Source organism: Podarcis gaigeae, assembly GCF_964106915.1.
Source record: "Podarcis gaigeae genome assembly, chromosome: 10".
NCBI lineage: Eukaryota > Metazoa > Chordata > Lepidosauria > Squamata > Lacertidae > Podarcis > Podarcis gaigeae.
Genome location: NC_139686.1, coordinates 23,630,795 through 23,642,914, shown reverse-complemented (window position 1 = coordinate 23,642,914; position 12,120 = coordinate 23,630,795). Strand labels below are relative to the sequence as shown.

The 12,120-nt window shown below is 39.9% G+C and overlaps 1 protein-coding gene across 25 annotated transcripts in view; it reads right to left on the bottom strand.

Moving 5' to 3' along the window:
- Positions 1-12,120, bottom strand: part of MYBPC1 (myosin binding protein C1) — a 108,578-nt gene that overhangs the window by 51,743 nt on the left and 44,715 nt on the right. For 14 of the 25 annotated variants that reach the window (XM_083699963.1, XM_083699974.1, XM_083699985.1 and 11 more), the window contains 6 exons: positions 9,672-9,707; positions 9,267-9,290; positions 8,301-8,336; positions 6,888-6,992; positions 4,727-4,875; positions 3,071-3,188 (listed from right to left, as the gene is read on the bottom strand). In XM_083699963.1, the coding sequence (XP_083556089.1) occupies positions 3,071-3,188; positions 4,727-4,875; positions 6,888-6,992; positions 8,301-8,336; positions 9,267-9,290; positions 9,672-9,707 (468 nt within the window). The remainder of the gene's footprint in view (positions 1-3,070; positions 3,189-4,726; positions 4,876-6,887; positions 6,993-8,300; positions 8,337-9,266; positions 9,291-9,671; positions 9,708-12,120) is intronic. The other 11 variants (XM_083699987.1, XM_083699973.1, XM_083699986.1 and 8 more) reach the window with 2 other exon arrangements.

Sequence of the window (12,120 nt, the reverse complement as noted above, 5' to 3'; positions counted from 1 at the left end):
TCAGTAAGACATCTGAATATGGTCAATAACATGGAGTTGAATTTCACCCAGTGTAAATTAGACATGTAATCAGATAAAACAATTCACTTCTATAGAAAGTTTATGCACGCAGACAGGCTGGCTCCTTGCCTACAAGCTACTGAATGCACACAGACTTTGAGGCTTGTCTGGTTAATTGGCAGTCAGCTGCTGGACATTCCATTAATTGTGTCCTGCCTCCCTGTCTGATTAATGAGCACTCTGACCTTGGTAATTTGGTAGGCTTGTTTTCCTAGGATGAACATCTATTGGGTTAGCTGCCAGATTGCTGCAAGGCTGGGATATTTGGAAAGCTTGCCTAGATGTGTCTGGCAGCTGAAGCCACAGGGCCAGGTGACCAGGCTTTAGGACCCAACAGTAATATTTTGAGGGACAGAGAAGGTCCTTTGCACTTGGATAGGCTTTGTTTTTGTCTTAGTACACAAATAAAGGAAATGTTAGTGCCAATCCCATGGGATCAATGAGACTGTACACATCTGCAAATGTAAAGGTGCTTGACATATATTAAGCCTTGCTCTTACAATTACAATGGCTGCTTATTTCCCAGACTTAGAAGCCTAGTCCTTCAAAAGCTGCTCAGAGGGTGAAAGTCACCACCACAGCTTTAAAATCCCACCAGATGGAGATATGCTGATGCTGCTGTTTCTCAGGTTCCGACAGCTGACCTATCTGGGGCCAAGTCATTCTGGAATAAATTCATTAACTATGAACCCTGAAATTTGGAATCCCCTGCAAACTGGTGCAAGGTTTTGCAGTTATTCTGCAGTGCAAACTGCGTTTTACAGCAGCACCTCCAAACTGAGTAATTGATAAACAGCTCAGTGGGTAGAGCATGAGCCCCTTAATCTCAGGGTTGTTGGACAAAATATTCTTGCGTTGCAGGAAGTTGGACTAGATGACCCTCATGGTCCCTTCCAACTCTACAGTTCTATGAAACCAGGGGGAATAGCTATCACCTCATCATTGTCTGAGTCTTTCTAAACCTCTGCCAAAAAATTTCAATAATTTTAGCCCTCCCTTTACTTTGGTGGTTCTATGGTACTAAATGTCTATCCTGCAAAAAGGAGGATCATTATACTTCACTCTTTCCATTGTAAACAAATGTTCATCTACAGCAGATACTTCAACTGTGTGTATAGGTCTTACATGCAGGAGGGCATAACTTAATATTGACCAATGCCCCACTCACATGGCCATGTCTGTGTAGGCACTGCTGCTTATGTGGTCAGGGGGGATTTTATGAGTTCTGTGCTCATATCCACATATCTATACATCAAATATACACATGGGGATTAAATAGACCACAATCTATAGTTAATCTAACTTTGAGTGGCAGTGGCCGACAGTTATTGTGGATCTTTGAAAGAACAGATTGAGCCGTTAGTTGTAGGAACAGTCTAGAATAGATAATAAGTGAAGTCTATCCAGCTTTGCTCTCCGCTTGTTTCAAACCCCTTAGAAAGAGCTGTCCATGTTCTTGGCCTGTTCACATGAATAAACTGTGCAACTGTGCACAGTTTCGTCAACTCCTCCTGTCAAAGTGAACAGGACAGAGTTGAAGAATGTTTAGGACTTTTGTGGCTATATATACTCATCCTGCAAAAAAAAGGATCATTATACCTCATGATGAAAGCCCTTCCTGCCTGTAACCAAATACACACACCCCATATGCACACTGTGGTACCATAAGATCTGCCAGCGTTGCATTTCATTCTCTTCTCTGCAAAGATTTATAAAGTTGCTTTCCAACTGAGTGTGGGGCAGTGATATTCCAGGAACTTAATATTCTCTCTTTCTCTCTCTCTCTCTGAGCCTCATGATGGGTTTGTAGCAGGCAAATTCCTTGCTAAGCCTGAGGTGAGGTGAAGGGGAGTCCTTTCTTTGACCTATGTCATGGACAAATTTGTAGAGTCTTGAGCTGTCATCACTGCCATATAAATTTTATTCCAAATATAAACTGCAAGCTTCAGCAAGCTTCTCAAATAATTGCTTCGAGAACTTAATGTGATTCCATTGACTCAAAGCATCTTCTGAGTCATTTGTAGCCTGCTGGAGCTCTGTGAAAGTGCCAAGTTGCTTTAAAGCAGAGATTACATAAATTCACAGAGGATAAGTATTTTCGGGGGGGGCAGGGGCGGGGGCGGGGCGGTATTAGCCATAATGGCTATATGAAACCTCTATATTCATAGGCAGTACTGTATACAGCAGCAACCTCTGGGGTGGGGGTGGCTACTGCCTTGTGGACTTCCTAGAGGCATCTGGTAGGTCACTGTGGGAAACAGTGGATGGTATCCAATGATGCGCCAATTGGGTCCTGCTGGTACAATGAGACTTCCTCTATTCCACTCCCCCCAAATCTGCTCTGGCAAGTTCCCCAGTTTTGAGGGTGCATGGAGGAGACAGGAGAGAAACATGAAGTTCTGTTGCACTCATTGAAGTCCCTTGCTGCAGTGTGGGATAGAACCCAGTAGGCTTTGATCAAATTCATCAGGGTTCATATTCTTATGGTGAGAATTCTCTATCGGTGGTCCTTTGAACCCCTTCCTTCTCAAAGCTACACATCCCAGGACTCCCTAGTGAAGAGAAACAGCAGAATATATCTTCACCTCAATTTTTGTCCTAGCATGCCTCAACTTAATGTCCTCCAGATGCTCTCATTTCTAGGTAGACATAAACCCAGGCTCATCTCAATTACGAGAAGTCCAAGAGAAGCCCATAATGGATAGAGCCCAGAGCACATCAGCAGAACTCTCTTCTCACTGACACATTTCAGCCTCCACAAGTCTTTCTTCCAAGACAGTCCCAAGATTATATCATTAACTGCTCATGTTTGCATCAAAATAATTAACACAACTCTAAGTGAGCTGACATTGAGATAAAAATAAGAAAAAGGAGCCAGAAACCTATAGACACCTTTCAGTGGGCCTCTGAAGCATGCTTAGATATAGGCATGAGGAGTTCAGATAAACATGACCTCAAATTCTGTTAGATATTTTGTGTTAAAGAAAGAAAACATAAAAGGGATCCTTACCATGGACTTCCAGATCAAAAGAGCAACTATCAACCTTATCCTTATACGTTACTTCACACCTATAATTTCCTGCATAGTTTTCCTTAGCTTTAATGATTTGCATCTCAAATGTGTACATCTGAAATCCAAACACACAGTGCAATTGTTAAATTAAATTCAGGGAAATTCTCAGCAGCTGAAAACACATTCATACACATGTATCTACAAATATTATATACTACATTAATTTACTAGGATTAAAGATGAGTGGATGTTACTACTGTCTTTACTTTTGCACAACTTTTAGCCATAATTCTATTCTGCTCCCAAATTCTGCTCTGTGGTTTTTAAAGCTGTTGAGTCGTCTGTTGTAATTTTTGTCACAGCAATAAACCCACAACAAAAATTCCAATTAAAAAAAATCCTATTGGAATACAAATTTCAAAAACCTATTTAAATGTGTATATTCAAATGCAAATATTGATATGCTTAAGCTGTTGAGAACTGTGCTTCAGTATTTGCAGAAATGGAAAAACAGTGGTAACCTAAGTTTGAATCTACACATTAGTCCAAGAAGGATGGGTTGTTGCTGCAAACCACAGGAGGGCAGAATGCTTCTGTGCTGGGGTCTTGCTGGGTTTCCCACAGGCATCTGGTTGACCACTCAAAGAACAGGATGCTGGACTAGGCAGGCCGTTGGTCAGATTCAGCAAGCTCGTCTTATATTCTTATGGTTTCGATAATTTCATACAAGAATCCAAGGAGGTCAAATTCCTCAAGTATTTCTATTTAGGGAAGGACACTTAGCCAAGCTGAAAGGGAATCAGGAGCTTGAACTGGGGTGTTCCTGCTTCTTTGTACATTTACAAGGCAATTCTGCACATGACTATTCAGAATTAAGCCTTTTTTCAATAGGATTTGAGACTGCACTGTTAATGATGTCAGAGGCTGAACTCTTTTTACCTTTAATTTTTATTCAGTATCAAACAATCCCTGCACGACATTGGCGGGGAGGAAGAATTGGAGCAGGGCCACAGGATTTTGGGGGAGCCCAGCCCACTCCTTGAAAAATGGAAGTCTGAAGTCCCTCAGCTCCCACCACGTGAAGTGCCTGCTAGACACCAAACTGTTCAACCACCAAATTTCATAGCAGGAGAAAATACAAGCCCTAGGTGGAATCCAATTGTGGGCTAACACAATTGCTCCATTATCACAAACATTTCTGCTTGCCAGGTGGAATGATCTCTCCTCTACTGCTGTTCTAGGGGGTTATCCTGACTCCCTACAGCAGGGGAAAGCATGGGGAGCACACAAGGGGAGAAGAGGGCACAAGTCCCATTGCACCAATGAGAGTCCTTGAACTGGCATGTCTGGGTCAAACCCTGATAAATGGGTACATGAGATTCTGCTCAAATGCCAGATTTACTTCTGGTGCAAATGCACTGGTAGGAGCACCAGATTGGTTCTGCTGGTGTGTTTGCACTGTGCCACCCTCTCCACGACCTTGTCCATCTTGATAAACACACACTGAGCTACTTCTGGAAATAGCCTGTTTTAATGTTACTTCTCTCATGAAATGTCCAGTTCAGTCAGGGCTTCACCCCCTCATCTTATGTCCTTACTACCAAGTCTGGATTTTAGAAACAGGTAAAATTGAGTCCTGCCATCCCTCCATACCTTGGTTTGGCGCTCAAATGTCTCCTTTAGCTGAAGGTGCTTCCCTACTTTGCTTGCCAGGTCCATCCATTTCCCTTTGAACCACTTAACAGTTGGCTTTCGGAGAAGATCCTGGGCTTCAACTTTTGCTATAAATGTAATATTTTGTCCTTGGAAAAACAAAAGAAAACATTAGTCACATTAGAAACATTACTACTCATATGATAGACACCTGGCAATATGTTTGTGGAACTTTTTTAATCCTCATGAAGATTTATTAGAATTTTAGTGTAAATTTCTCCTAGTATAGACATTTTGCCTAATTGTACACACATTTTTTTGTACAAATACGTGTGGTTTTGTACATGTCACATGGGTGAAAAACTGCATTATAAAATTTGGAGAAAGATTAATTTTGGAGGATGGTAATTTGTGTACTGTTTAGGAAGTGTGATTGGGTAGGTTTGCCTTTAAATGCAAACAAAATTTAACTTCTCCCCATATGCAAACTGTTATGTACTGAAGTTCTCACCCTGGGCCAGCAGGGGGATACTGTAGATAGTTATGCAAATGAAGGATCAAAAGTGACGTTCAGTGATTGGATAGTTTGTATGCAAATGAAGGATCGAACGTGACATTCAGTGATTGGATAGTTTTAGAAAGTTGTTACAGTAACAAGGTACTGGAGCTCTATATAAACAGGCTGACTGAGCCCTTCAGCTCAGTTCAGTTCTGGCCTCAGAATAAAGAAGAGCTGTTTGAAGAATCGCTGTGTCATCTGATATGTTCGCCCACAACTTAACGCAAACTATATACAGTTTCAAAAAATATACATACATCAGGTGCCATCAAAGAACCCCTTAGTTGTAAGAGCATCTGTTATATTTGAGCTATCAGTGACCAAAATCCCATACATTCCAAAACTACATAAACCCATAATTAGTTGAGCAAGCATTTTTTCTCTTGGTCTCAGCAGGGTCTCTAGAAACAGGCATGTAACCCATATGTTGCAACTAGATAATCATAATAATAATTTTATTTATACCCCACCCATCTGGCTGGGTTTCCCCAGCCACTCTGGGCGGCTTCCAACCGAATATTTAAAACAATACAGCGTCAGACATTAAAAGTTTCCCTAAACAGGGCTACCTTCAGTTGTCTTTTAAAAGATGCTGTGTGTATGGTTTTCCTGCTGAATCCACAGAAGGCTGTGCACATATGTGAGCTGTGCACATAGATTCCCCTATTTAAAAACTAACATTCCAGCAATTAAGTTAGTTCTTGGTATGAGCTTTCGTGTGCATGCACACTTCTTCAGATACACGAATGCATGCACACGAAAGCTCATACCAAGAACTAACTTAGTTGGTCTTTAAGGTGCTATTGGAAGGAATTTTTTTTGTTTTGACTATGGCAGACCAACACGGCTACCTATCTGTAACTGGAATTCCAGCAATTGGCTGTCCAGAAAAAGGAGGAGAGCCTGAATCCAGTCCCCCCCCCCCCGGATTGTTCCTGTTTTCCTCTAAATAGCTAGATCAGGGGTAGGCAACCTAAGGGCCAGGGGCTGGAGGCGGCCCAATCGCCTTCTCAATCCGGCCCGCAGATGGTCCAGGTATCAGCGTGATTTTACATGAGTAGAATGTGTCCTTTTATTTTTTGGGGGGGGGCATAGGAATTCATTCATTTCTCCACCCAAAATATAGTCCAGCCCACTGTCTGAGGGACAGTGGACCAGCCCACAGCTGAAAAAGGTTGCTGACCTCTGAGCTAGATGATTGAATTTTAACTTCTAGAAAGGGCTCTGCTGCTTCATATGTGCTCCTGTATTAATCAGCCATTAAAATTTATTTCCATATGAAATTTGAAAGTGTAATCTCAGTATGTTAAAGTCTTTTGAGCTTCATAAGGTATAAGTGTATAGCTGAATCCTGTGCATGTTTACTCAGAAGTAAGCACCACTTTGTTTAGTGAGGCTTATTCCAGGCAAATATGCATAAGATTTCAGTCTTAAACATTTTTGGGAAGAGGGGCAATGGAGGACTAATTGATCATTTGAGAATACCAGAAACTACAGCATTTGCTGAAGCTAAGTAGGTATAGCCCTGTTCAGAATTCCATGTATGTGTAATAGACAAATTAATATATATATATTATTTAAAAAAATTTTTACAGCACTTACCGACACTAATTGTTCCACCCTTTGGTTTTTCAACAAATAAAAGGGATTTCTGTGAATTGTCTTGCTTATCTCCTTCTTCCTGAGGGCCATCTCCCATAGACCATACTAATATGGAGAAAGAGGGGAGAAATTAACTTATTGCAATAAACCTTGCAATCTAATTTCTTTATTTTAGCTCTAACATGCCCTTCCTTTAAACTACAACTACTTCAAAGGGTACTTACGTTCTCCGTCACACTTTTTCAGCCTGACATGATTTTATTGGAAGCAAAAGGATAGAAAATTCTTATTGAACACAACTTTCTGAATGGAATTGCCCTGTCTGTGGTGATGGAAAATTATAATATTGTGCTGGTCTGTGTCATTGCTTTCACAGCAAATAAATACAGAAATAGTTGTATATTAATAGATATATACTGTATAGATGATATATTAAAACACACTGTAAAAGCTTAATGTCAGTGTTAATTGAGAACAGCTGAATAGTTTTTCTTGCAAGTGTTGGTAATTAAGATCTTAATCCTGCAATAACCAATAAAGATTGTGTAAGCTCATCTGTGGAGAAAGAGTATCTGTACAGAGGCATGCCTTAAACATTATGGCATGGGGTCTTTTTCAACCCTACGATTCTATAATTCCATCATTCCTAGTTTGATTCTGGTTGTGTGTGGAAATAACACAATTTCACATAAAAATAACTTCCATGCAAAGTAAATTCCATGAAAATATCAACATTGTTCTAGTTTCTAAGGAACAGCATGCTTTGTCAAACAAGGCCATAAGACATATGTGCCCAAGGGTCAAATGCTTAATATGGGTCTTGGGTTGTTGTGGGGGTTTTTTTACATCCCCACTGTAAAAATTTGTTGCAATCTGTTAAAAAAAAAAGAAAAAGAAGAAGAAGAGGTCTGTGCCTATGTCTTCCAGATTTATTTTCTGGAATGATCTATGTGAGCCTCCTGTAACCTGCTGCCCTCAATGGTTTTGTTTTGGATTACAATTCCCATCAGCCCCAGACAACATGGCAAATGTCCAGGGATAACTGGAGTTGTAGTCCAAAACATCTGGTGGGCGCCAGGAAGACAGCAGGCTGACTTTTGTGCTCCAGAGTTCCATGTGAGCAGGAGCATCTCTTTTCACTCCAGTGAAGTGCATGGAGAAGTCCTTGCTCACATGGAGTTCTGCTTGCACACTGGAACCTCATGAAGCTTTGGAGCAGGATCTTTTTTCTAGATCTGAAACAAATATAAAACAAAAACCAAAGGTTAGCACGAAGGGTACAAAAGTCGGCAACCGCATCTGTCGAAAAGTAAGCTACAATAAATTGTTCATTAATAGTTATCGCATTAGGAGAAAATTGGAATGTTTTTTGGGGGGGTCTTTGTTCTTCCTCCTTTCCTTTCTAAATCTCACCTGAGTCCTTTCTCTCTCCTGACCGATTAGTCCCACCTGAAAGGTAAGAGTAAACCGGATGATGTCAAATCAAAAGCTATACCTTGGTTACTATACTGGCTGTGTAGGATTGGGAGCTATTGTCATATGCTGCAAGGGGGGGAGGGTTGTAGAACTAATGGGGTTGTCTAATCAGTGGAAGGAGAGTGGGAAACGTCCTAGGGGCTAGTAAGAAGACATAAGATTCAGCAACATTGCTGCAGCTAAGCACATCAGGGTGAGGTTGGTGCCTAGATGAGATAAAAGGGCATTATCATGGTGCATAGGTCTATCTGTGGCTAATAGCCATGATGTGTAGATGGAAACTTCATATTCTGAGGCCATATACTCAGCAGCATCTAGCTGGCCACTATGCAAAGTAGGATACCAGGCAAGATGGAACAATGGCCTGATCCAGCAGAGCTCTTCCTAGGGGCACTGCCCAATGTTAGTCATATGCAGAGAGTAGACCTACTGAAATTAATGGACATGCCTAAGTTAGGTTTGCTCATTTCAGTTGGTCTACTCCAGCTGGATGCAGCCCTAGGGGACGATTTGGGGACTGTGAGTTCCAGCAAGATAGAAAGACTGCATATAAATCCACTATCTTCTTTCAGAGTGACAAGTTGTGCTTCCCTTGAAGTTCCATTGTATGCAACAGAACTTGCACGCCACTCGTCAGAAACAAAAGCACCTTGTGCTTTCAGTGTTCCTAAATGCTTAGCTTTGGAGCATATAGTGGCTAAGAAACTCCCTTTGCACGCTTATTGGGTGACTCTAGGACATTGGAGATGGGGACAATGCAGGGATTCTATTGCAGAAATAGTAACAGGCCTTCAACCCCCTGGTTAGATGGGCTCATGTCTGGCTGACAACAGAAGAACCAGTTCTCGTTAGTTCTCCTCATCATAGCAGACAAACACTGTAAAATGGAATAGACCTCCTAACCTGCAGTTGAAGTGTCATCTTCATCTGTAAAAAGAAATACATAACAAGTAAAACAAAGCAAGCAAGGAAAAGGAAGAATGAGTTATCCTTTTTTTTTTTTTAGTACTGTACATATGAATGATAATGAGGAACCTGCAAGAGAAGGAAGGGAAACCATGATAGCTGGAAACAATGGTAATGAAAACTGCAAACTGATGGATAAAGCTTTATGGGATCGAGCAGCTGGAATGGTCAACTTCAATGCTTCACGCAAGTACAAAAAAATGGGATGTAATGTGTGATCTATTATTAAAACATGGGTATGAATGAGAGTTTTCAGAGTGGTTGTGTATGTTAGAAATATTGAGGGGGGGAATGGAGTACAAAAAAGCCACAATGAAAATCAAGGTCAACCATAGATCTGACCTTCTGAAGAGGATGTCATTTCACTGACGTTCCCGTCTGCAAGTAAAATGTGTACATAAAGGGTTTTTTATATAAATATATATATATATACAAAAATAAGACTATAATTAGGAAAAAAAGACTCCATCACTTGGCAGAAGATGGCTCCAAATTAATGAGATTCAACCATTACCTTTTCTTCTTTCAAATTCTGACAAACTGCCTAGATAAAAACTATATCACTTGCATGATCAATAAGGATCTCGCTCGATCCTGTCAAAATCAAGACTCTTATGTCCCATTTCTTTCAGTGGAAGAGTTAAGCATGTATTTAGCTCTTTCCCATCCTAAGTCAACAGGGCCTAAGAGTCCACCTATTTGTTATTGCAAATAGTAAAGCAATAAGAATTCTGTTTAGAATTGACATATTTCCCGTAATTTAGAGGTTAGAAGAGCACATATATACTTCAATGTGATAATTAGCAGTGGTCTAGATTTAAGATCCTAAACAATAAATATGCATGTTAGGTCATCCTAATTCCCCAACAAAATACACATCCCCCAATACTCCACTATTACAATTATATAACGACTTAGTTTAAGTTTAGATGGGCAAATGAAAGGGAAAAGGCTGAAAGGTCACTGGCAATATTTATATTGTACACTATTTATACTGTAAATAAATATTACTGGAATAACTTATGTTTTACCTCTGTGGAAGGCCACACAACAAATATGAGTGACGAAGACATTTCCCACATGGTTGAAGTAGACTTTCAAGTACATTGCATGAAAACCACTTCCATCGCATTTTAGGATGTCTGTCTGACACTCTGTCTTTTTGTTTTTAAAGTGATCTTAATATAATTATGGAAATTTGCTATCCATAAGTTACACTTAAATGATTCAAAGAAGTTCCTGATGAGAAGAATCAAGCCATTTTAACAAAAGGCACACTGTATGAAGAACAAAATAATTCAGAATTTCAGAACATTATATCCACTTACCCATGTAAGAAAAGCATTTTCAAGTGAAATCATCCAGAAAAGGTGAATTCTGGCTCCATAATAATCAGTGACTTTACTTTGAGCCAGGATGTCACATTTTCAATCACATGAGTAGTCAAGCTCTTACTTATGTGATTAGTCCCGATCCTGCAAACATGGAAGTATGCATGGTGTCCCTGAATCAGAGTATGCTTCTAATAAAAAATTTGAAGATTATGTTACTCATATGAGTAAATGCTTTTGAAATGGAGGCAGTTCTATATGCAGAGCAAGTACATTTTCAAGCAGCCCATTAACACAAGTTTTTAAAAGGCAGGAATCAGACTTGATTTTGGCTTCAAAATTATTGTGATTTTCTTAGGCTGAACTACACATTACACTGTAAATCTGTTATTAGTTTCCTGACTTTTATTTTATAATGAAATGTAGCTATACAGGCAGCTGTAAATTTGCTAGCAGCAGCAGGGGAGAAAGTTATATTAACCTTCTTTCCATGCTCTGTTCACAATCAAAACTTCCTCCTCAGCGACTTTTGGCCCACATGGGAAAACACCACCATATTTCCCACCACAATAGGGCAAACAGCAGCTGGGAAAATGGAACAGGGAAAGAGTTAAACATACACTGCCCATGAACCATTAAGATGAGCAAACTGCATTTTAAAAAAATGTTTTCAACAGTACTGAGACATTGCTTTTGAGGCCAACTATTAGCCTGTTGACCCTTACAAAGGAAGTCAAAGCACTGACTCACACTAAAGGTACACAGAAGGAATTGTTTGATCTCAGGAAAATGATGTATAATAACAATAACAATTATTTCTGTTGGGTACATTTAGGTTTGGAACACCTGCAAATTCCATGAGCTGCAAGATGGCATGAAGATGCTAATCTTCAGAGTTATGATCATGATAAATGATAGCCTTATGATAAATAAGTGAACAATATGAATATTGTGCTAACTGATCAGAATGCAACAACTGGCTCCAAGACTGGCAGTTAATCAAAGTAACATAAATTCACACTCATCTGTCTTCTTCACAATAGTGTTCTTGTGGTCAATGTAAACATGAAGGAAATATGTAATCTGCTCAGTTCAGTCAGCACAATATATGTGATGTCATGCTTGTTATCCAAGTGGAAGATGATCATTACACAAAAGAATGGCCTAATTTGTTATTATATTGTTGAATGATGTGAGAAACTGGAAGAACAAAAAGCAGCTGGTTGGTGTGTAAGGTGACAACTGCAGATTCACCAGTCAGTGCCATTTATATTTTCTAAGCAGAAAAAAGTTAATACCAACCAGTCTGTATACCCCCAGGACATTAAAATGTGTTGTGAACCTTCTATGGATATCAAGGTAACATACGACAGCAGAACTACTTTGACAGATGGGATGGAGAAAAAACCTGTAGCAATCCATCTTTCCTAATTCTTTAGTTGCTAGAACTGGATGAAGTG